This window comes from Hoplias malabaricus, chromosome 2, assembly GCF_029633855.1.
Source record: "Hoplias malabaricus isolate fHopMal1 chromosome 2, fHopMal1.hap1, whole genome shotgun sequence".
NCBI classification, from domain to species: domain Eukaryota; kingdom Metazoa; phylum Chordata; class Actinopteri; order Characiformes; family Erythrinidae; genus Hoplias; species Hoplias malabaricus.
In genome coordinates, this window is record NC_089801.1 from 18517058 (window position 1) to 18542911 (window position 25854).

Sequence of the window (25854 nt, forward strand, 5' to 3'; positions counted from 1 at the left end):
CGAACAAAGTGATCACATGACTATAATTAGCCCTGTGTCCATGTAGTGTACTGCCAGGTCCAGTGTAAATATAGTCCTGCAGGAAGACCGTGAACAGTGTGGACATTCTCAGCTGACACTGGAGCACAAAGTCAGCCAGGAATAGAGTTCAGCACAAGGGCTTTGTCCTGTGTCCTTTACGCTGCCATAACTGAGGCCTGTAGGTGTCATTTCCAGGGAAATGTGTGGGGTCACATGGGGGGTTTGACTTTACCTCTTGCCTAGTGACCATGGTTTTGAGATTTAACAATTTCCCCACTACAATAATAAATAATACATTATCAAAAAATACTGATTAATGATTAAACTATATTATTCTTATATTATATTTTATAAATGTATTAATTTGTTTGATTTTAATTTTGTTTTAAGCATTGGTCTATAGGTCAAAATGAAATGTATTATTATTATTATATTATTAATAATATTTTGTGTACTATTTTTACTATCTTTCCTGCTGTTTTAGTGTATAACTGCTCAATGCTCAACCCCGCCCTCTTGTCGAGGTCTGCTGGTGTCAGGGCAAAACCCCAAATCTCAGTTAAGCCTCCAGATCTGAAACAGTTAAAGTGTCTCCAGGTAAAGGACAGAGTGGACTGACTCTGTGACTCAGACTCAATGCTCGAGTGCAGAGTGTTTTGTACACAAACGTCTGCTCCTGATCCAGCTGGTTTAACACTAACCCAAGAGAGATTCCTCTGACATCTCCGACTCTGATAAGTGATCTGACCCTGACCTCGGGCCTCGAGGAATCCACTCAGGAACAGGATTGTTTTACAGAGTGGAAACCTCTCCGCTACAGAAATGAAGCAGAGAGTTAGCACTGTGCAACAGGGCACGTGGAAGAGCCTGGACTTACAAGAGACTTCCAGCCATTTTGCAAAATTTCACACTTCTTGAAAGCAGACCTTTACACTATGCAATATATTTCATGAAATATGGACCAGCAGAAATGATCCAAGATGAAATTTATAATATTATCCTAACATAAAGGGGAACTTTATTATTTTTTCCCAATTTCACAATATTAATGTGTTTGCCCCAAACTACTGGGAATATAAGTAAACTTATTACATACACCTAAATTCATTAATTCATTCATTGTCTGTAACCAGTTCAGGGTGGTGGTGGGTCTGGAGTCTACCCAGAATCACTGGGCAACACACCCTGGAGGAGGCGCTAGTCCTTCGCAAGATGACACACACTCACACATTCACTTACACCTACGGACACTTTTGAGTCGTCAATCCACCTACCAACGTGTGTTTTGGGAGTGTGGGAGGAAAGCAGAGCACCCGGAGGAAACCCACGCAGACACAGGGAGAACACACCACACTCCTCACAGACAGTCACCCGGAGGAAACCCACACAGACACAGGGAGAACACACCACACTCCTCACAGACAGTCACCCGGAGGAAACCCACGCAGACACAGGGAGAACATACCACACTCCTCACAGACAGTCACCCGGAGGAAACCCACGCAGACACAGGGAAAACACACCACACTCCTCACAGACAGTCACCCGGAGGAAACCCACGCAGACACAGGGAGAACACACCACACTCCTCACAAACAGTAATTCGGAGGAAACCCACACAGACACAAGGAGAACACACCACACTCCTCACAGACAGTCACCCGGAGGAAACCCACGCAGACACAGGGAGAACACACCACACTCCTCACAGACAGTCACCCGGAGGAAACCCACACAGACACAGGGAGAACACACCACACTCCTCACAGACAGTCACCCGGAGGAAACCCACGCAGACACAGGGAGAACACACCACACTCCTCACAGACAGTCACCCGGAGGAAACCCACGCAGACACAGGGAGAACATACCACACTCCTCACAGACAGTCACCCGGAGGAAACCCACGCAGACACAGGGAGAACACACCACACTCCTCACAGACAGTCAGCCAGAGGAAACCCACACAGACACAGGGAAAACACACCACACTCCTCACAGACAGTCACCCGGAGGAAACCCACGCAGACACAGGGAGAACACACCACACTCCTCACAGACGGTCAGCCAGAGGAAACCCACACAGACACAGGGAGAACACACTACAATCCTCACAGACAGTCACCCGGAGGAAACCCACGCAGACACAGGGAGAACACACCACACTCCTCACAGACAGTCAGCCAGAGGAAACCCACACAGACACAGGGAGAACACACCACACTCCTCACAGACAGTCACCCGGAGCGGGACTCGAACCCACAACCTCCAGGACCCTGGAGCTGTGACAGAGACACTACCTGCTGCTCCACCGTGTATACACCATTATACGCTTAAAGGATTATAAAGACTTTAAGTTTGTGTGAACAGACAAAAATGGACAAAAACAATATTTTAAGTAATTTTTACTGTGCATCTTTAAATAACTTATCACTGATACATTTGGTCCTTCAGCATGAATGTGTGTGCTGTCCCTTGTGATATTTGTGTGTTATAGTGTATACATATGCTTCAGAAATAAATGAAGGTATGAAATTTAGTGCATTAGTACAGTTTTAAGGAAACAATGAAATGCTACAAGGCTGTGGTGTTAGGGCTGTACAAACCTAGTGCATCACAATAATGAAACACACACAAATATATTAAGCCTATTTTTGGAGATTTGAAACACATGGGGTGGTGTTCTAGGGTAAAAGTCCTCAGATAATGAGTCTATTCAGCCTTTTCTAGGATTAAAGGAATACAAACAAACAGCCAATAGATCATAACTACATATTATACATAATATAATGCTACATCAAGGTTTTTCTTAAAAAGCCATCATAAAATAGCATCACAGTCATATCAAAACACTTTAGAGTATTGGATAACAAGAGCTGCCCTTTATACTGTGAACCTTTCATGATGGATAAACCAATAGAAATGCTCAAAAATGATTCATTACATGAGCTTAGAATTAAAGACTAACGTCACTGATTTTTCCGGAGCTGTCGTGATTGTAAGAGGTTTGGTGTTCACAGTAGTGGTGATGTCAGATATCACAAATAAAATATAAGGAATGTGTAAAGATGACATGCTACAAATATCTGCATTTAATCTAGAATGTCCAAAAATGTTCACACAAATCAGTTTTAGATTAGTGCTAACATACCATTGGAAACCCAATATGTGCGCTAGCAGAAACAAGCCTTATCATGAAGATGCTTCCTTCACTTTGTCTGAGATTTGGTTTTTATGCCTGAACTGAAGGCCTAGCTCTCATATTCACTGACTGCTACTGAACAATAATGAACAATAATGGAATTATCTATAAGTTTAATGCAAACTGCATGATCAAAATAATCTCTAATAGACTTGATTTTGTGGTTTCTTACAGTGGATTAAGTGCTGCCATCTATAAGCCCAGACAAACACTGCTTTCATCCCTAGAAATAATAATAGGTGCCAATCTGAAATCTGAATTCTGGATGTCCTTGTGTCCATTTACCCTTTAGAGTTCATCAGAAATAAATAAGCTGTAAAAAAAATATATTATGTTGTGTAGGATTAATGTCTGTATAAAACAGATGCTGCAATATTTAGGGTCACAGACCAAGATTGGGAAGACTCTGACAAAACTAGAATGCCCAAGAAAATCTAAAACAGCTCTATATTAAAAAATTGCTTTAGAATTAGAGTAATATTCCAAGCGCTCCCGGCGTGAACTTATCTGTACTGACATCCACAAACCCTCACTGCTTATTCTACACATATTAAAATACATTTCTACCTATTTACCTCACTGTAAAACATATAAACCTTTTGAAGTCACTGTAATCACTGGTAACAACACACTGGTATCCTGTAGCTCACTAAAACAAGCCGAGAAAACTGTGTGGAAACATTTAACAGATTCGAAACTTTGAGCCCATATCATGTTTGTACTTTCAGAAGAGCCTTGTGTTATTACTGTGGAGCTACACTCACTCATTCATTCTGTTTTACTGTGATTGAATCTCTAACCCCTTCCTGTTGGTGTTTATTCTTTGTGCTGTTGATCGTCCCCTTGTCCCCCAGTGTCCTCTGCCACTCTGTCCTCTTTACTGCGTTTGTTTTTTTTGTGTTTGTGTCTGCGATGGCTCTCTCCTTCCTCCTCATGCTGTTTTCTGCAGAGAGAGAGAGAGAGAGAGAGAGACTCAGAGAGTATCTGGTACTTGACAGAGTGTGGATCATAACAATAATGGGCATTAATCAACAACATCAAACCACTCTCCCTCTTCCGTCTGTAACGTCTCTGACACGACGGGGCTCAGCGTGGCTCTGTAATGCTCTAGAGCAAGGGTAATTAATTAAAATTCATTAAGGTCCAGTTAGAGAACAAGCCAAGGTCCAGAACATAATGTATAACCTGCATGTGATCAGTGCCACATCCTGTACATTAAAACTGCCTTATACATATAGCATCATTTTATGTAGTTTACAACTGAATGTCAAATCAAATTACACTTTCAATTACATTTCAATATACAAGATTTATAAATATTATAAATAACAATTTCTCTAAATAAAATGTCCTTCTCTCATTTTAAGTAAAGTTTACAAACAAGTAATTAAAAAAAAAAATTAAATGAAGTCGCTAATGTCTTGTAGTTGCAGTTAAAAATATCCTGCAATCTGATTGGCCCTTTTTGCTGGAGGGCGGGACTTCATCCGTTAACAGAAAGCTGATTGGATCCTTATGATGAAGGATGGGAATCCATGTTCAGCCTTATGAGAATTTCAACTCGTAATCGTTCTCTTGTTTTTAAAGTTTCTAGTTTTACTCAAACATCACTATCATCCCGAAAGTGTCCCAAAAGAGCTTTTATCATATCCCTTGGGCTGTTTTTACTGGCCCCAGGACAGCAGCGTCTGGACCCTGCCCTGTGTGTGTCACTCAGTGGAGTCCCAGCGTTCATAATAATGCACAGATCTGATTGGCTGAGGAGCCTCACGTGTGATATGCAGAAACACACGTGATTGGTCTGTGAGTTTCCTGGAGCGCTAAACCTGAACCGTAACAACTAGAAGAGTTACACCACTTCAAACACACACTCTGTTCAAAACGAAACCGCTCTTAATAGTTTATCAGTTACAGGTCCAGGTCTGGATCGGACAGAGTCTGGGTCCGTACTCTGACCGCGGCCGCCTATTTGTGACCCCTGCTCTAGAGGTCAGCTCGCCAGGAAATAGCTAGTGGCAAAATCATGCCCTTGTCTTTCGCCGTTGCTTTAAAGTGATATACCCAACACACTTAAAAATGATGGTTCCACAGGGGTTCTTTAGTTTAAGAAATGGTTCTATATACCTGAACACTTCTGGGTGATTAAAGGTTCTTTACATTGTGAAGGCTTCTTTGGGTTAATGGAGAATATGCTGTAGATGGTTCTATACAGTACCTTTTATATGCCGTATAGAACCTTAAAGGGTACCAAAAACAGTACCTCTACTGTTACGATTTGTAAAAGGTGCTATAAAGAACCATCTATAGCACATTCTCCAACGCAAAACGTTATTCAAGTTATTCAACGGTAACACTGCTGCAAACAACTCATTTCTATGTAAATATTTAGTGGAACTAAGGCATCCTGAGCAGAGAATGATGTCATACACCACTGTGTGTGTGTGTGGGTTGTTCTCTGCTCTTTGTTTCATAGCAGGGCTGACCACGTCTGCATCTTAGTCCCGCTCTGTGGAAACCCTGGCCCTACCAAAGGACAAGGTAGTGACACAGCATTGGATATGCAAGATGGTAGCGTGTAATAGGAAACATTCAAGTGAAAACAAATCCAATTATTACTCCACTGAAAAAAACTAAAATATCTTCCCCATTGTGCTTGTATGTGTTTATCAGCGTCTTTCTCTGGACACTGCGCTCAAATCATGTACAGGAGGTGTGGCTGAAGGGAAGGGTGTGTCTGAATACGAAGCATTTGTTTTGGGTGGAGATGCTGGTGCTGACATCTAGTGACAGAATTGTATATATTTTATTGTTAAATTAGGGCATGAATTTTCACAGTCTGTAAAAGCTTGTCTTTCCTGTTGATTTTAACAGTGATTTCAATCCCGTTTCTGGAAATGAGCTCTCTCCATTAAAAGGGATACGAGCCTGGTCTAAACCAGGCTTTAAGTCCAAGACTGAACACAGAATGGACAGTGTTGTGATTGGTCCACGGCTGCTCCCTGCTTAGTGGTTAGATAGTGAGATTGGGCAGAAGGGACCCTTCTGCCTATAGGAACACTAAGGGTGGGGCAAGTGAAAAAATAGCACTGTTTTCTCCCTCAATATCCACGTCTGTGTTGCCCTTGAGCTTGGCACTGCTCCCTCAGATGGCTGCCTGCTCTTCTGTGTGTGTGTGCTACCTGCTCCTAGTACACTAGTATGTGTTTGTGTGTGTTCACTGTCACAAATGAGTTTAATGTGGAGGCAAACTTTTCTTGCAGTGTTTTCCTGCAGTGGTTCTTACCGCTTGGAAGACTTGTGTTTACTGCTCTCGTCCTTCTCTCTGTGTCGTCTCTCTCTCCCAGAATGCTCCTCTCTCCCAGAATGCTCGTCTCTGCTGGAACGAGAGTGGTGGAAGCGCTCGTACTCTCGCTCGCTCTCACGGCCATAGTAGTGATAGCGCTCGTCCTCGCTGTGTGATATAAACCAACAGAGATTTGTGCGAAAGTCACTCTCTTTCTCTCTCGCTACAGCTGTTATTTGGAATCCAGCTGTGTTCTGGCAAATCACTCACATGTACTCGCTCATGGTGGGTGTTCTCTCTCGTCTTTCTGCCTCTCTTTCTCTGTCCATCTCCCTTTCCCGCTCTCGTTCTCGTTCTCTTTCTCTCTCTCTTTCTCTTTCTCTTCTGGAGTGCTCCCAGTGTCCTCCTCCCCCCCCTCCTCCTCCTCCTCCTCCTCCTGGATTTTTCTCCATCACTCCGCTCCACGGTAAGTGTGAGGAGGAGGGGGCCGGGGGATAGCTAATGAAGTTCGGATCTGAAAGAGAAAACAATGTGGCCAGGGTCATCTTTAGACATTTGAAGGGTCCCACCATCTCACCATACCTCCCCCCCTCAGGCCTATACATTATAAACTGCACTAATAACATAGTAACGGCAGTATTAATACACACTACACGGACAACAAGTGTAGCCCTGTTTTAATCCAGAGTTTGTTCCCTCTTTTGCTACAGGAGCAGCTTCTAATCTTGGAATGCTGTGAGGATTTGATGGCAGTGAGATGTACATCACTGATGTTGGATGTTAATTCTTGATCATAAACAGCACTATAGGTACACATGATTTTACCTGGACTGTTGTATCCAAAAGGAGGCGGAGCTCTGTTAGAGAAGCCCGAGGATGGACATCTACAGACCAGAGAATTTAAAGCAGTCAGAGGTTATTTAAATAAAAAGAAAAGTGCTACATGAAAAGAGATTACGATGATTATTATTATTATTATTATTATTATATAAACAGTCACTGACCTGTTGACAGGTGGCAACATTAGGTTCGGTGGAGGGACGAGAGGAGGCGGGAATATACCTGGAGACATATATGCATATTAAATTTCTTATATGGAACAGACCTCTATGTTGTGATCTTTTATTATTCCTTGCTTCACTTTAGTTGCTTTAAAAGAGGTACAAAATGGGCCTAATGTCTGCACTTGTTCACAGCAACAACATGATTGACTTAACATTCACACATATAATGACAATAATAATAATAATACAGAAATATCTGACTCTCTCTGGAGTTAAAATCAATCCTCTTGCTCTAGTCAGTCAGTTGCTTTAACGATTATTAAGACGATGTTGTAGCCTAGATTTTCAGTATTTTTTTCTGGAATCTTACCTGGAAGAGCAGGTGGAGGAATACCTGTGAAAATGACATCATCATCATCATCATTTTGATGCAGAGTATGCCGATATATAACAGAAAATGCTAATGTAAATATTTTTGACCCACGCAGACACAGAGAGAACACACCATACTCCTCACAGACAGTCACCCGGAGGAAACCCACGCAGACACAGAGAGAACACACCACACTCCTCACAGACAGTCACCCGGAGGAAACCCATGAAGACACAGAGAGAACACACCACACTCCTCACATACAATCCCCCGGAGGAAACCCACGCAGACACAGGGAGAACAAACCACACTCCTCACAGACAGTCACCCGGAGGAAACCCACGCAGACACAGAGAGAACACACCACACTCCTCACAGACAGTCACCCGGAGGAAACCCACGCAGACACAGGGAGAACACACCGCACTCCTCACAGACAATCACCCGGAGGAAACCCACGCAGACACAGGGAGAACAAACCACACTCCTCACAGACAGTCACCCGGAGGAAACCCACGCAGACACAGAGAGAACACACCACACTCCTCACAGACAGTCACCCGGAGGAAACCCACGCAGACACAGGGAGAACACACCACACTCCTCACAGACAGTCACCCGGAGCGGGATTTGAACCCACAACCTCCAGGACCCTGGAGCTATGTGACTGTGACACCTACCTGCTGCGACACCGCGTCGCCTTTATTCATGTTATTGTTATTATCAATAAATAATCAGCCCAGAAATTACAATTTATTCCACATTTTCACTAATGTAGTTTAATGATGAATATGAATATAAAATAAAAATAAGAATATATAAATATAAATACATTAAAGATCATCTCACCTGGAGGCTGCAGGGGTGGGGGCAGGCCGGAGACAGGAGGGGGACGGTGTAGAAAGTGAGGAGGAGGAATCCCAATTGGAGGAGGGAGTGGGGGTGGAGCAGTGGGCGGAGCAGCAGGTGGAGTCAAAGGCTGCGTCTTGTTGCCATGGTCACCGAGAACCTTCACAAATGTTCAGGATGATCCCAAGGAAATACGGATTAAACACAGATTAAAGGTTTTATATAGATATATTTCAGCATTTCACAGTATATACACACACAGCTAACAAACTGTAGCACTGTGTGGCCTCTGATGACCTCTGGTGGCTAGGTTTGTGAACTACAATAACACAGGTATACACTGCGGTGAAATTTCCTGGGGCACATTAAAATATTTGTATAACTTTATTTAAAAGTTATTTCCCTGACGTCATTAAGCCCTGACACTCACCTGGATGGGATTCTGTTCTGGCATCTCTCTCCGACGTCCCTCCACTCTGCGGATGGCTCCAGTATTTCCTCCAATCACATCGATCGTCCCGCCCATTTTCCTGCAGAAGATAAAGTGAGGTGGTCAGAAGGAAACCGGACATTTATTATTGATCTTCATTGTTTGGCCTGCAGTGTTTGATGCAGTCAGTAAACTCCTGTATCTGAGAGAGGCTTGTGTTTTGCTTCGTCCTGCTGTAGTAGCATGTGATTATTTTGAGTGGAGAGAGTGTTGGACCTGTTGGGTGGAGGCCCAGCTTTGAGTCGGGTCGACGCTGTGAGGACCTGTGTAGAAAAGTCGGTTTTAAAATCGAGTTTAACAGCTGTGTTTTCGGTGTCCTTCTCCACGCTGACTGTTCTCCCCTGTTGGACCTGAAACACACACACACACACAAACACACACACAAATATTTTTAATATATTCGTTTCACAGTATTTTACTTACATTATACTTTTAATAGCATCATGATCTGTATTGTAAACGCACTGTGATTTTGTTGTCGAAGCTGGGAGGATGGCAGGGGTCCAGACCGAGCTGTAGTCTTCTCTGTTTCTCACAGTATGCTTTCCAAGTCTCCTCATTAAAACCATAGTTAAAATAATCTGATAGATCAGCACCTACACACACACACACACACAACAACAACAACAACAACAACAACAACATTAGTTGACCAAGCATGAGTGAAAAGACTCTCTATTTGTTTAACAGAGAAAAGCCAGACATATGCAGCCTCTTCCGCAGGCCCCCTAGTGGTCATGCTGTGGCTGGATGGAAATCTTCTACTACCACAATTATTAGCTTTCTCTCTGGGTGTAACTCTGCTGACAGGGGAGTCCCAGAATGTGCACGTTCATGCTGTCACATACTGAAATAAATCAGAGCAGAATCAGAGCTCTCTGTGCGCTCCATGTCTCTTATCACTGTAGAAGTGATACAAAAGGGATTCACTCCTGTTGGAGGCGCCGTGTTTGTTTTGGAGTTAGCCTAGTAGCTTACTCAGAGCAGAGCAGAGCTGACCCCTGTTGTGTTTAAACAGAGATATATGATAAACACAGTTGATATACTCATTATATTCCTGTTCGTGTGCCCTAACCCCAACAGCATAAACATCTAGGAATGTCAGGCTTTGTTTGACCGCAGTCATTACACATCAAAAACACACAAACACATCAGCCATGCATTTCACTGTTAACAGAGGACTATGTGTTTATTATTTTAACCTTTCATTTATCCACATAAATCATTAAAAACATAGTCTAATATACAACGGCAGCCTGACAGGAGCAAAGCTGAAGCGACAGAAATGACTGCCACTTGTTACGCTGCAGAAAGGGGTTAATTTTCCTGTACAGGACCTGTCCCAGGATTTGCATTTGTCTATCGGCACATAACAAACACCATAAAGCAGAGGAGAAAAGAAATAAAGCTCATCTGTGCAGCAATTACAGTAGAAATAATCATTTGTTTTACCTGGTTTCCTCCAGGGTTTGTCTTCGTACAAATCCGCCTCTGCCTCGACCGTGTGGAGGCCGTTAAAAGAACTCAGAGCCTCCACGTCCACAGCTTTCCCCTGGAGTTTATCTGTTCAACACAGAGAAGAAAGAGAGAATTAGGAGTTTATAGAGTTAAAATCAGGTTAATCAGTTTAGGAGAGAACTGAGATTCGCTTACTTGTTGCTGCCACTCCGTATCCACGCACTGGTTTTATACTGAGGTTCATTCCTGTGCCCCTGTATATAATAATAATAATAATAATAATAATAATATATTAAATATTATGAATTATTGAATTGATCATATTGGGGCAGCAGTGGCATAAAAACTGCTCCCCAGGCACCAAGGATGGTTCCCCACTGCTCTCTCTGTGTGTGTGTGTGTGTGTGTGTGTGTTCATTGCCACAGATGGGTTAAATGCAAAGGTCAAATTCTGCTGTACAATTGTACAATGATCATAAAGCACATCAGTTTCTGATCACTGAAACAGAGCAGAGACAGGGAACATCATCTTTATTAATGCTCTAGGACGTGAAACCTGAAGCGCACATGTACGCGGGAGCGCCTGTCTTAATGTTCCCGATGGTGACCTTGACGTCATCTTCATCATCGCTGTCGCTCTCATCCTCTTCCTCATCCTCTGCACTTTTAGCGGCCTGAGCAACAAAAACAAGATCTTACTGTGAGTAAACCATTCCCCTAAATCTTCCTAACAACACATTAGCAACCACCTGAGATACCATGGCAACTAACTAGCAACATATTAGCAACAACATGGGAGACCATAGCAACCACCTAGCAACAACTTAATGACCTTGGATATCATACCAAACAACTGGGATGGCATAGAAACCACATAGCAAAACCTTAGCAACCACATGGGATACCACATTAAGTGCATAGCATCACTTTAGCAACCACATATTAACACATTAACAACAACCTGGGATACTATATCAATCACCTAGCAACAGCTTAGTAACTACATGCAACACCACAGCAACCAGCTTGCATACCACTGTAAGTAACCACATAGCAATATCTAGGCAACCACCTGAGGTACCATAGCAACAGCCTATCAAAAGGTTGCTCTGACTTTTAGCTTTTAAATTCTCTACTTATTTTAGAAAAAACAAAGATCCTGAGAAAAAAAGATCCTTCTTGGTACCTGTTCTGTGTCGTTCTTCTCCGCCAGGCCGGTGCTGCTATCTAGAACCGGTTCTTTTTCCCTGGATAACAGTAAACGTACTGGAATTAGTTTCAGACTCATTGGCCTTTAGTCAGAAATGGACAGCCCACTCCCTTCAATTATATTCAATTCTATCACAGACCTTTCACTTAACTAAGCTCTTAACTATACTGGCATATTTAAGGTTACTAAATTAATGTTAAAAGACGTTAAATTAATGTTAAAAGATTATTCATTTCTATGAAAAACAAATGAACTGTGAATGAAAACAGATGAAGACCTTCCTTACCTGGTTTCATCATCTACAGCCTGATTCTTGTTGTTTTCATCTGGTGTGAACAAAGAAAGGGTTATTTGTCCTGCTATAACACATCAACACCTAATCAGTAACCTAATAACTGAATGCAGACAGGCAGTGTGGCACTGTGGGGAGCAGTGGAACTGTGTTCTCTAGAGTGATGGAGCTCCAACCGGTTCCTCTGGGATGTGTGGAGCTGTGTTTGTGATGCCGAACTTATCATCCAGCATCAACATCTGACCTCACTAAGGTTAATGTGAAGACTGAAGGCCATCAGATCCTCACAGCAATGTTCCAGCATCTTTGTACAGCCTTCCCAGAAGAGTATGGGGTGTTGCTGCAGTAAATGGGGGGGGGGGGCAGACTCCTGGTTGAGATGTTGGAGGAGGTGTCCACAAGCTCTTTGGCCATTAAATGTATATAAGTCGCCTGGACGTACCGTTAAGGACGCAGTATTTAAGGTGGAATGGAAAATTCCAGTGCAACACTGATTAAACGAGTACTCTTATGATGTTCTCATTAATATACTGTTATAAGCGAAGGCTACGCTTTGTTAGAGATGTTGTTGTGTTATATTTTGAGTTTTATTTGTGTAAATCCTTCTTTTACCCCCATAGAGCCAGTGCTCCTCATCCTCCACCTGCTCAGACTCCTCTGCTGCGGAGGACATGTTGTTTCAGGAAGATAATAAACTGGAAAGCAGCTGAAATTAGGCTTTAAACAACGGGACCCTCCGATTTTCTCTCTCCTCCATAACCCCGATAATAATAAAGCCTCCCTTTGCTCCTCCCGGGTCCTACCGCCCCTAGAAATATCGTCACCATAGGAGCTCATTCATTGAGACGCTGTAGTGGCGCCCTCTTGAGGGCACTGTTAGCAAATGGACCTTTAAAGGGCCCATACCAGAAAAAAACCTAATACACAAGCTAATATTTTAAACATCTTAAAGCAACTCTAGGTAAGAGTTAATATTGTTACTCCCAGGTTCCCATTGCAAAGTGTAATTAACTTTGATAAAACTGTCCTGAAATCAAGGGGAGGGAGTGCTTTTCTACCGTCCTCCAAAAGTTACATAGTGCAGTTTCTGCAGTGCTGAGCCTGAAGTAGCAATGACAGAGGCTCCATTCTCTCTGTTACAGCTCAGTGGAACGTCACAATGATCTTAAAGCTGTATATTTAAGCTAAAAAAAACTGCCTAGTGTGGCTTTATGTTTTCAGTGTCAGTAACATTTTTGAACATGTAGAACCCTATAATACCATCTTAAAAATTAAACAACACCCTCAAACATTAATGTAAGCACAAACATTTTTGGAAGCCTTAAAACAGCATGTTTATATATATATATATTTGTGTGGTTATTGGTGCATTATCATAACACGACATTTCAAAGTTATCAAGATAAGTCTGTGTATTATTACCATTAAAATGTATTAACTGTTGCACATTCGATGCACAATCAGCACGGTCTAATGGTCGAAGGACCAAGGATCTGCACCGAAACAGCCCCTGTGCCCTGTTTGACTGAGATGCGTAAGTATGAGTAGCCATTAACTGCTTAATTGAATACTATGTATTATTTCTATTTTAAAGTTGCAGCTTCAAAATCACTGAGATGCTTCACGGACATATAATAGGGAGAATATAGCCTCAGTCATTGCTACTCTGAGCTCAGCACTGCAGAAACTGCTCTGTGTAACTTTTGAAGGGGAGTAGGAAACCACCCCTCTCCCTCCACCCTCCTCAATCGGCAGTAAATATGAATTACACTAAGAGGTGCCCCAGGAGAAAAAAAAAATATATTACCTAGTGTTCCTTTAAAGCAGCAGGTAGTGTCGCAGTCACACATCTCCAAGGACCTGTGTTGGTTAAGAGTTGGGATGTTCTCTCTGTGTTTGCATGGGTTTCCTCCGGGTGACTCTCTGTGAGGAGTGTGGTGTGTTCTCCCTGTGTCTATGTGGGTTTCCTCGCACGTTTCAAAAACACACGTTGGTAGGTGGATTGGAGACTCAAAAGTGTTTGTAGGTGTGAGTGAATGTGTGAGTGTGTATCGCCCTTTGAAGGACTGGCGCCCCCTCCAGGGTGTGTTCCTGCCTTGCGCTCAGTGATTCCGGGTAGGCTCCGGACCCACCACCGCCCTGAACTGGGTAACGGTTACAGACAGTGAATGGATGAAGTTACAGCTTTTTTTTTTTTTTACATTTTGCAACTACAGGGGGCGCCCAGGAGCAAAAAATACCAAATATTACCTTGTGTTACATTAAGTCAGACTCAGTAATCATCAGCAACATCATCCAAACTTTTATTAGTGTTCAGCATCTTAATATCTGTCACAAGTCATAAGAACAGGCTTTGACATTATAGCATTGCTATTGCTGGGGTGTGGTTTTCTGGTTTTTGAAAATGTGTGCAATGATAATGAATTAAATCTGTTACCTCAATAAAATGTTTACGTTGTCATATTTATTCACGCACTTTCTGCATCCAATTAATCCTAACCAGGGTCGCTGTGTGTCATTGAGCACAACCCTCCTGTCGTCACACCACAAAGTGCTTGGGAGTTTAGTTACTAACGAGTCAGAATCGGACACAAGTAAAGACTGGCTATAATCAGGGATAAATATAATAATAAAAACACATTGTCTATCTTTTTATGTTTAGTACAAGTGCACTATTAAAGCCTGTTTTGAGGTACAACGTGTGGCATTGTATTAACACAGTTGAATATACACTTTTTGTGGAATAACAAATAGACCAAAAAAAAAAAACCTCACTCACTGGCCACTTTATCAGAAACACCCCACCCCCCTGTACTGACACTCACTGGCCACTTTATCAGAAACACCCCACCCCCTTTACTGACACCCACTGGCCACTTTATCAGAAACACCCCCCTCTACTGACACCCACTGGCCACTTTATCAGAAACACCCCCCTCTACTGACACCCACTGGCCACTTTATCAGAAACCCACCCCCTTTACTGAGTGGGCCAGTGAGTGTCAGGAGAGGGGGAGTGTTTCTGATAAAGTGGCCAGTGCATGTGAAATCATGTGGAAACACTTTGGCTGGTCGGCTGTGTGGACGGTTCTTGGTTGATCACCAGGCACAGGACAGCTCAGAGGCAGCGTCACTGTTTCGTCTCGTACGGACTGGGCTCCAGCCAAATTCTGACTGGGCGTCGTTGACCATGTGGCCACGACCCCAGCGGCCAGAGCTACGGAAGCTCTGCTGTTTCCCTTTCCATGTACGAGGCTTAGCGTTCATCTGCGGAAACACAAAAACAAAGGCTGAGAAATAAAATGATATGTTATTGTCAGTCATACGTTATGTCTGCAGTAGAGCTGTGATTTTCTGAGTGAAAATATGTGAACACATTCACTACAGAAAACACACTCCTGCAGGTTTTAATGCACAGTTCCTGTTTCACTTTCTTGAGACATATTGATTGATGGTTTTCCTGGTTTATTAATAGTTTAAATTTTTAACATTTATTGTACATATGTTTGTAAATATTTCAGTGCTGTATTTTGTCTCTACAAACTCCTAAACCTTCAGTGAGGACGATCTAACAGCTCATCTTAATTTTCCGTACCTGAACAAAGACAGACGTGTTCATCTGCAGTGTTTCCACGCGCTCAGTGATCTGACTCAGCCAGTCCACGTGTTCAGAGATGGACTGCCTCAGATCTCCACTGTTCTGGAGCGGAAAAATCATCATCACCCTTTAGTTAATCAATGAACTGACGAAGTTTAAAAGAGCCCATATCAGTAAAAAGGTAATTGATAGATAGTGACCAAACCCTCAGTTACTGTGTCTCACCCCTGAGAGGTTTTCTTTGAGATCTGTAGCTGTGAGACGAATGTGTTCGAGTTTATCTATCTGTTCTTTCAGTCGACCCTCCAGCTCCTGCATCATCATCAGACCCTCATTCATCCTCGCTCCCTTCTTCCCAACCATTCTGTGTAAAAAAAAAAAAATAAATAAAATAAAATAAATAAATAAATATATATATATTATTAACTTTTTTTTAACTATTTGCAGATGTTATATTACACCTAAGGGCGGCACAGTGGTGCAGCAGGTAGTGTCGCAGTCACACAGCTCCAGAACCTTCGATTCCCGCTCCGGGTGACTGTGAGGAGTTGGTGTGTTCTCCCTGTGTCCGTGTGGGTTTCCTCCGGGTGCTCCGGTTTCCTCCCACAGTCCAAAAACACACGTTGCAGGTGAATTGGCGACTCAAAAGTGTCCGTAGGTGTGAGTGTGTGAGTGAATGTGTGTGTGTCTGTGTTGCCCTGTGAAGGACTGGCGTCCCCTCCAGGGTGTATTCCTGCCTTGCGCCCAATGATTCCAGGTAGGCTCTGGACCCCCGCGACCCTAAATTGGATAAGCGGTTACAGATAATGGATGGATGGATGGATATTACACCTAGAGGCCTGTAGGACAGACTATGTCTTAAACATGTGGTGGACCCTCTCTGTGGAGCGTTGGTTCATTCCCAGATTTCAAAGCAATATGATTTATTTTTTTTAATCCAACGTTAACTGCAATTTATAGAAAAAGAAATATTGAAAAAAATGAATAAATAATCACAATCTTGTTTAAAAAATATATTTAAAAAAATAATAATAAAATAAATAAATAAATAAATAAATAAATAAATAAACATGCAATGCAAACAATGGGAAGAAAATTGAAGTAGACTCTAACTTACAAATAAATGTCTTTAGTAATAATGAGAATAAAGATATTTTCTAGTTTTTTAAACCGAAAAGATGATGATTTTATAAGGGAATTTTAAAAGTAAAAAAGTCGTTAAGGTAATATTACCTCACTAACCGAAAAAGGATTTTTATGTCCACTTGAGTTTTTCCGAACTTTCCGTTCCACCTTAAACAGAGCGTATGTTCCATTGAAACCGCGGCGCCTTTTAAGGTGGAACGGAAAAGTCTAAATATTTAGCAGCAAACAACTTCACAAAACAGCGATTTAAACCAAAACGCTCTAAATGAACCCCTTCTATATCCAGCAGGAAGTTTATAAAGATACAGATAATGCTTTAAGCACTTACTTTTAAGCAGGTAAAAGGTAGTAAATCAATATCTGAACTCTGCAGCCTCCGGGAAAACACTGGGAAGAAATGTTCGGTATGCTGACGTCACCGCAGGAGGACAGGCTTTTCTTTCTTTATTTAAGAACAAAGTCAACACACCTGGCTCTGAACATGACATTGTACAATAAAATTAATGCATGTAAGTGCTTAGAAACATAAACTGTTAATCAGCTAATCGTTTACGTTTGTTAAAACTTTCTAAATACATCTTAAAACACGTTATAAGTATTTAAGGTGCACCGCTCCGCCCTTTCACACAGAAGTTATAAGAGGTGTTTCATCCTGGCCTGCTTTTTAAGTTAAGGGGAACCAATAAGGGCAGAAGTCATACCAGTCCTGGGGGCTGTTCCAAAAAGCAGGATGTATACATTAATTTGATAAGTAAGGAATAATTAAAGCTGAGGACAGTAGAAATGTCCCACGGCCCTTTTCTGATCGGATTGTCTGGTTTTGGGTTTAGGATATCTGGCTAAACTGTTAAATCCTGGTCAATGGCATAATGTGGAGTCATAGTAACAAATCCAGCCTGTATAAATATACAGTGTGTAATATCTGCAACTAACAGGGAGGTTGCAGACTGTAGCCAACCAAGTGCTCCCCCCCCATCCCGCACGCCTCCTTCTCCAGTTCTGGACAACACCGCAGCCTGGGCTCCATAAAGAGCTAATGCTAACCCAACTGTTCATACCTGACATAAAGAATTTACAGAAATAACATGTTTTTGGGTGCTATATGTCTATATTTCATCTGTGCTAATACATACATCCACTCAATCTTACATATTGCACCATTTAATGGTAGGGATTGAGGCAAGTCATTATTTTTGGTAAATAAATACCTTCCTACACACAAACCCCACCCCATACACACACTATATATCCATATATGGACTTTACATTAATAATAGCGTAGAGGATATGTAGCATAAGACAAGTTTTAGAATGAATGAGATTGAAGGTGTTTGTTGGAAAAAGCAGTCTGCTTTATTTATTTATTTTTCTCTCAATGAGATCATTTCATTTAACAAAAAGAAAAAAAAAATCACATTTCTGAAAAGATAATGAAATAAATGACACTGAAGGATAAATAGGCCAAAGGGTCAGTGGTGAACCCTTCCACAAAATTAAATACAGAAAAGAAATACAGGAAAAATAGTAAAATATTGACCACTTTTGACCCCACTCCACACATTCCCTCTCCTTTAAATACAAGTCTACAAAGAAAAGCGAATAATGCGTCTGTACAGTTATTACTGCGAAGAACAAGACCATCTGAAGTTCAAGTGTTCAAAAGCAGTGCTGAATGTACACCAAATTAACAAATAAAGACGTCCAAAATAAAAGAAACGAGCGCTCTTCTGGAGAAACCGATCCAATGAAGAGAGGTCAGTCCACTTCTTTATTTCTATTTTCCTAGCGCAGATGAGAACACACACAGACGGCTACAATCCTGTACAGCTGTGGCATGTGGAGCCAAAAAAAGAAAAAGAAACAGAAAAAACAGCCAAAATAGGCCACAAAGGTCTGTTCTTTTTTGTTATCTCGGTTGAGACGAGCTGTGGCTTGAGATGTAGAGCTTCTCATGTTTGAGTGTGTGTGTGTGTGTGTATTGGAGAGAAAGAGAGAATCCAGTGACTCTGCAGCTTTTAGAAAACCCAAGAAAATTAAAACTAAAACAAAAAAATACACCCAAGAAATAAATCACATCATAAAACAAAAGTGAACAGGCTGTGAAAGGCCCTACAGCCTTGATCTGAATCTCTAACAGCAAGTCAACACAATATAATCCATGCTACACTCCGTTAAAATTGTGTACAAAAGTTTGGATGCTGCCCCATGTGACATTTTCTGTGAGTGTAAGTTACACTTTAACATCGCATAATCCTAGTGCACTTTCTATTACATCTGTGTATGTAATAGAAAGTTTATCATTTTATCATTAAGAAATAAATAGTAAACTAAATATAAGGCCACAATTAGGCTTTCTTCTTTCCCCTGTGAGTGAGCAGTAACGCTCATTACACTGTTCATGTGTGTGTTCTCAATAGTGAAGGAGCCAATTTATTATTTTACTAAGATAAATCAACAAACGGTGCATAAACATTTAATTTTTCTGGAAAAACATAAGGCAGCCAGATAAACTACATAATTTATCATCAATTCGTATATTTAATATAACTAGGTTATTTTTCTACAGAGTGAAAACACATTTGAAACCTGGAAACAAAAGTTTAAACTCAGTGCAGCTGTACGCAGAGCCTCCACACTGTCCCCTTAATAAGTGACTGCAAAGTTAAAGCTGTTCAGCAACAAATCAAAGCCAAATTAAGAGAAAGGACAAGAAAAATGTGAGTAAAAATAGCACCGAGTGAGAAAAGCATTCATCCAGAGAACTGCTTTAAAAGGAAGAATGAGGGAGAAGAGGCTGCAAACAAAAATGGAGATTTCATAGAGACGCTTTAAAAAGGTGTGGAACACAATGCCGTTCCGAAGTCTGGAACCTTTGAGAAAACACCAACTGTTTTATTGGAGGCTCATTTGTTCAGAGATGTTTACGTAATTAAATACATTCTATAGGTTTTAAATTATTTTTGGATTGCTGTAACATTATTTAAATTTGATTATTTAACCTCATTAAACACTCAAAATCATCTCAAACGGCTCCGATCCCAATACAAAAACTTCACAATAATTTCGATTTAACTTACAATTTTTAAAAAGAACTGGTTTTAACTCATTTAAATCTACACTGTACACCAGGTGACGGGTCACGGTATTAATACGACTTTGGAATGGCACTGTGTTTTCAAGCAATAATTAAAAAAAAAAAAATTGTGGAGGAAAATCTACAGCTGACAAACTCGAGACAGAAAAAAAGAGCGAGAGAGAGACCTTTGTGATTAGTGTTAGAATTAGCAACACCACAAAAAGTAAAAATGTTCACACTTCACAGCTCCGTTTGTCAAATGTACACATTTACTGCCCTCAGATTATTATTAAACACCCTCAACTTGCCCTTTAAAAACAAGCTTTTAAACAGATGTTTTCAGGGTCTTTTACAAATTAAAAGGGCCCATATCCTACAATTTCTAACTCCCCCCCCCTCCGATGTCCACTCCATTACATTCCACTAACCTCTCTTCCCTCCAAGTTGTGGTTAGTAGCCATTTAAAAATAATGTGTGTGTTAAGGAGAGCTTCAGGGGGCCGCTCATTAAGGGGATGAGCCGAAACTGGTCGACTTAAGCTCACAAAAAGTGACTATAAAACAGTCTGGTTTAGCAGCACAGTTTTTATACATAGGCCATGAACTGACATTTTAACAATGTTTACATACTCCTATTCAACATCAAAAAAAAAAAAAAAAAAAAAAAAAAAAAATGTGAGGCAAGTCTGGTTTTTCCATGACATGGGCCCTTTAAGCTCTTAAAAGCAGTAACTGTCGGCTGTTTAGCGAAAAACCAGGGAAATGTCCTCAGATTCGGGGTTTGAAGTTGGTGTTTTTTATTGAGTAAAATGTGCCCTTTAATAATAGAGCAAATAGGCGTCAATTATGATTTATATATTTATTTAAAAAAGAAAAAACGGAAAAAAAATAACAAACCCAAAGAAAAAAATAATAATAAAATTTAAAAGCTCCATGGAACCCGGTAAAAATGACAAAACAGTGCCACACTTCTGTTTGTTTGGTTATTTTACACTCGCGTCGTTCAAAGTAATTGAACACTACAGTCCAAACAAAGTGGAGTTGAGTTTGGCAACTGGGCAGAGAAATGCAAACCAAAATAAGCTGAAGGAGGATGAGGAGGTGATGGTGGTGATGATGCGTCCTTTTATTTTTTTGTTTTCCTCTTTTCAAACTCACTGACGCAGAGAGACAGAGAGAAAAAAAAAATCTTTTGTTTTTAACCATAATTTCTCTTGAAATGGAAACCAAACATTAATAAATAAAGATGATCCTGACGAGAGTCTGCTTAGAAGAGTCCCAAGCTATCGTGTCTATGTATATATAATATAATAGTATACATTTTTTATATAGATATATATTTATATATCTCTATATGTTGTGTTAGAACAGTGTGTGTGTCCGATTGTGGTGCTCCTGTGGTTTCAGTTTGTCGTCCTTGGAGAAGGGTGAGATGGATGTAAAAGAGGAAGAGGGAGAGGAAATCATAATCATAATAATAATAAAACAAAAAAAGAATTTAAGAACTGAAATGAAAGCAGGAGAATGGAGAGAGGTCCTACAACGCTGGCGTTTTTATTTTCTGTTTTTCCTTCTAGGCTTTGCTCTCCTCCACTTTAATGGACTGGGGCTTGATGGCTCCTGTTCGGTTCTGTTTCACTGGAACAAGAGACTCCTGCAGCTTGCTTGAAATCACTGACGAAGGAGACGAAGCAGCAGCAGAGGTCTTCAGATCAACAGGACGAGCCTCTCGGAGGGCCTTCGCCTGCACACACAAGAGCTCGGAAGATTAACGATGTCAGACATTTCTAACAGATGTTAAAATGTTACTTTTAGAAAGTGTGAATGCTTAAAGGAATAATAATAATAATATTAAATACATTTTCCTTCAGAAGAAAAAGGGCTTTTAGATGTTAATGTTGATGCAGAACTTGCCAAAAAAAACAAAAAAACAATTAAAATTAATTTACAACTTCAAAGTTATTTTCCCTCTTGTTTATAAAGTGTGGAGAAGATTATTGTAGAAGAGCTGTAGGGAGGGGCTGCACACTCTGACGGATCACTGCTCGTGGTATTTGCTCTTCCAATACTTAAAGAACCTGCAGCTGAACTCCTGACCAATCCCAGTGGCTGTCTTTTTAGAAGTAACACGTTTATCAATCCCCTTTGGGGAAATTGCCTCTCTGCATTTGACCCACCCGTGGCAGAGAACACACACTAGTGAGCAATTCTTCACTCACACACACAGAGACAGAGGGATAGAGAAGGAGCCTGTGACTACCTCAGCACCCAGGGAGCAGTTTGGGGATTAGGGACCTTGCTCAAGGGCACTTCAACCGTGAATTAATTCTCTCTTGCCTGTCCTGGGAATTGAAGAATTGTCCCGGCCTCAAGCTTGCTTCTTTAACCTTAGTCTAATCCAAGTCTGAGGAACAGATTTAATTGTATGGAGTTTAAGGACTTTGCTGTCTTACAGAGAGCCAATAAAAATGACGGGGTTTTTCTCACTAAAGTCAATATAAACACAAACAAGGGGGTTAAAACAGAAAGAGTTGAGGGAATCCTTTCTTAAGCCCTATTCGGACGGGATTAGTTTTACCTGTGGACGTGTGGGTACAGTCACTATTACCCAAGAATCTTAGTAGTTTTAATCCCGCCCAAATAGACCATTTCAGTAATTTTTTTAAAAGGGAACCAAAAGTGGTTCTTCCACTGTAACAAACATGTCATCGCAACAATGGAGGAACTGTTTTTGGTGCCGTGTGGAACCCTTCTCTAAAAAGGTGCCGTATAGAACCCTCTACAGCACATTCTCCATCAGTCTGAGGAACCCCTTCATGACGCAAAGAACACGTTAATCATGCAAAAAAGGTTCTTCAAGTGTTCAGGGTTCTATATAGAACCATTTCCTTTAATAAAGAACCCATAGAGAACCATAATTTAAGTGAGAGAGCAAGGCACACAACAATAATAAAAGAGGTAGCAGAAACAATCTAGACACCAAACAATTTGAATATTAATAGAAATCTAGTCACAAGTAATAAGAATATTTACATTTAAAAGTAGCACATACTTTATAAACTATATAATACACACAAACTATATAATACACATAAATAGGAAAGAAAACTGCACACTGTTATAAAAGGACATAAGAAATAAACTTGCACTAACTGAATTAAAGCCGTGCTTTAATAATAATAATAATAAACCCTCAAAAGAAAGAAAGCTCATCTTAATGACATCATTGATGCTCTGAATATTTTAATTCCAATTATAACAAGGACTTGACAGAAAAGAGAGGAAATGGATTAAATGTAAATTACCTATATTTACAGTGGGTGGCTCACCTTCGTGCCCTCGTCTTTGTTTGGGATGTCAGAGCTTGGTGGGGGGTTGGAGTGGGGGGGCTCTCTGCTGGAGCTGGGGTACGGGGGAGAGCGGATGATGACGGTTTTGTTGACCTGCATCACAGGCCTCTGGATAGGATTGGGAAAGGGGCCGGCGGTGGGGGGCCGCATGTGCATCACCATACTGCCCTGAGGAGGGGGGACCTGGACGCAGGGACAAACGGAGAGAACTGAAGACGACTCATCCACAGTCCTGTAATAACTGGCCATAGGGGCTGCACCTTTTTTTAAGCCTAAAAAAGTCTAACATAATACCTGTTGAGTGTAATGTCCAGGGAGGGGTCCCACGGCTTGGGGTCCACCAGGACCAGAGGGTTTTCCACTGGGGCTTGCAGAACCAGGCCTAAAAAAAGTAAAATAGGTCAAATCAATAATACACTACACAGAGCACAACTGCCCCAATACATAAGCAGGGGACTGGATCATTACCATCTCAGTTCTGTCGTACCTGTAAGAGCCGGCAGGTATTCCAGGTGAGTGGCTAGCTTTGTCAGAAAACTGGAATCCTTTCATCTCCATCTGAGACGCCTGTTGGAGAGGGTGCACTTACTATTAAAGCAAACCAAGTCACTGTAAGCTATTCTAAGACATTTGATAACTATGGTGAGAAGTCCCAACTGCTACAGAAACAGAGCTGAGAAAGACTACACAGACAACAGTCAAGTATTCAGAATCCACTTCTGGTGCTTACTCTACCGGACTCTACTCTGTTTATTCCTTGGTACCTGGTTTGTTGGCCCTGGAAATGCATCCAAGGGTGTCTCAAAACCCTGTCTCTAACAGGAACGGCAGGCTTTAGAAACCACAACGGTGGCGGTAACGTTAAGCTGTGTTTACTCATGGTGTATTGGCGTGTTTTTTGGGACTGAACACAGCTCCATCATCAGTTCAGACAGATCAGTAGAGTTTGTTCCTTCCTTGTTGCAGCACCCAGCTCTCGCTGGATTCTTTCGTCGGCCACCGATCCAAGGAGCGCTTGAACCTCTTCAACAGACCACGGTGTAATTTTACGAGCTGCCATTGTGAGTCGGATAAAAACAAACATGATCTCTGCTGCAGCTGGAGATTTTACAGATGGAGAGTTGGTGCTGGACGCCTGCGTTGCGTGGCGTAGAGCGATGACTCTCTCTGGACAATCAGCGCTCTGCAAGGTTTACACGCCACGGTTTAGTCCCTACTCGACTCGCTCTAAACCACGAGAGAACAGCCACTAAACAAGAACCCGCTTCCAGAACCAGGACCTGATTTACCTGGTGGACATGCAAAGAAGCCGAGTCGAGTAGAGTATAGACCATGAAGTGGAAAAGTACCATTAGACTAATGTTCTGGAACTTCTGAGAGTGAAGTGTGGACAGACACACGCCCTCAGAGCTTAAAGCTGAAACCCTGAAAGCTTGAGCTGCTCTAAATCACAGCTTTATATAAACATCCCCTAAGACATCTGAGACTTCTGAGCTGACCTCTCTGCTGGTGGGCATGACCGGCGGCTGAGACCCGGGAGGCATCATGCGGCGAGGGGCGTTTACGGAGAGGTTCTGACCCTGTTGCAGCTGGATGGATTGAGGAAGGATCAGATGCTGCTGAGCTGAACCATAGCGGAGCTGAGAACCGGGCAGGGGCATAGTCACCTATACAGCACACAAACATTCACATTTAGCAAGGGTTTCATGAATTCAGAAAAGGTTTGCTTTTGTTTACTCTCTTCAAAACATGGCACCTGTATGAGTTGGGAATCCATCAGCTGCGAGGTGCCGATACCCGGGCCCTGGTTCATGGGGCTGTCGTACACCAGCGGCTGGCTGCCGTTCATGGGCTGATAGTGAGAGCCTGACTGAGGCTTCACCATCTCAGAGGGCTGCATTCCTGGGAAGGGAGAGTACGGCCCTTTCAAAGGCGCTCCACCCGACAGAACCATGGGACTCGCCTGGGAAAGGTTCGGGTGCATGTACACTTGAGATCTGGAGGAAAGAGAGCGTAATTAATCCTGTTGAAATGGATGTTCAAAGGAATTATTGAAGAGTATGTGGTGTGAAGGGTTTTTAAAAATGAATAAAAAAAACAGAAATGAAAGTTGAGTAAGAGAATAAAACCATAAAATCAAGTTAAAGTGTACCTGAATGGGGGGATGGAGTTGAACATCTCCTGGGACTGAGAAACCGGGAGTCCTCCTCTGAGTCCAAGCTGAGCCTGAGCCTGCAGAGATGTGTGCAGCGATATGGGAATCTGTTGAGCTGCAGCCTAAAATTCACAAAACGCAGGAAAAATACATTAATAAAGACCTGACGCACAACGAACACTGTTTACTGATTCTTTTGGTGAGCACAAAAACACAAATTCTACACCCAATTTTAACAAGGAAACACTGTCATTAAGGCAAAGATAGTCCCTTGTTACACATTTTGTAAAACGCCCCTTGGAATTGCGCTTTGTTACTAAAAATGTCTTCCAAAATTTCTGTAACTTT

General features: G+C 41.7%; 2 protein-coding genes across 5 annotated transcripts in view; both read right to left on the reverse strand.

Moving 5' to 3' along the window:
* Positions 1 to 2437: 2437 nt before the first annotated feature.
* Positions 2438 to 12953, reverse strand: LOC136686439 (pre-mRNA 3'-end-processing factor FIP1-like). The gene is made up of 16 exons (XM_066660218.1): positions 12795 to 12953; positions 12177 to 12216; positions 11867 to 11927; positions 11248 to 11354; positions 10876 to 10934; positions 10675 to 10785; positions 9688 to 9818; positions 9439 to 9572; positions 9163 to 9262; positions 8733 to 8892; positions 7881 to 7904; positions 7511 to 7568; positions 7332 to 7390; positions 6777 to 7020; positions 6507 to 6674; positions 2438 to 4166 (listed from the first exon to the last, which is right to left on the reverse strand). Exons 1-16 carry the CDS (start codon positions 12853 to 12855, stop codon positions 4040 to 4042), a joined length of 1644 nt encoding a protein of 547 aa, XP_066516315.1. The 5' UTR covers positions 12856 to 12953; the 3' UTR covers positions 2438 to 4039.
* Positions 12954 to 18265: 5312 nt separating this feature from the next.
* The window catches only part of prrc2b (proline-rich coiled-coil 2B), a 29005-nt gene continuing 21416 nt past the window's right edge, over positions 18266 to 25854 (reverse strand). For 3 of the 4 annotated variants that reach the window (XM_066651221.1, XM_066651209.1, XM_066651215.1), the window contains exons 25-31: positions 25504 to 25628; positions 25108 to 25348; positions 24851 to 25018; positions 23839 to 23918; positions 23646 to 23733; positions 23331 to 23534; positions 18266 to 21745 (exon numbers count right to left, since the gene is read on the reverse strand). In XM_066651221.1, coding sequence (XP_066507318.1) covers positions 21575 to 21745; positions 23331 to 23534; positions 23646 to 23733; positions 23839 to 23918; positions 24851 to 25018; positions 25108 to 25348; positions 25504 to 25628 — 1077 coding nt within the window. In that variant the 3' untranslated portion in view covers positions 18266 to 21574. Of the gene's footprint in view, positions 21746 to 23306; positions 23535 to 23645; positions 23734 to 23838; positions 23919 to 24850; positions 25019 to 25107; positions 25349 to 25503; positions 25629 to 25854 lie in introns of all 4 variants that reach the window. The other variant, XM_066651231.1, reaches the window with a different exon arrangement.

Coding starts and splice junctions, on each gene's coding strand:
- LOC136686439 (XM_066660218.1), bottom strand. CDS start 12,855: ATGTCCTCCGCAGCAGAGGAGTCTGAGCAGGTGGAGGATGAGGAGCAC. Junction 8,893..9,162: donor CAGAACAGAATCCCATCCAG/GTGAGTGTCAGG, acceptor ACATTTGTGAAG/GTTCTCGGTGACCATGGCAA. Junction 7,021..7,331: donor TTTTGGATACAACAGTCCAG/GTAAAATCATGT, acceptor TTTCTCTTTCAG/ATCCGAACTTCATTAGCTAT.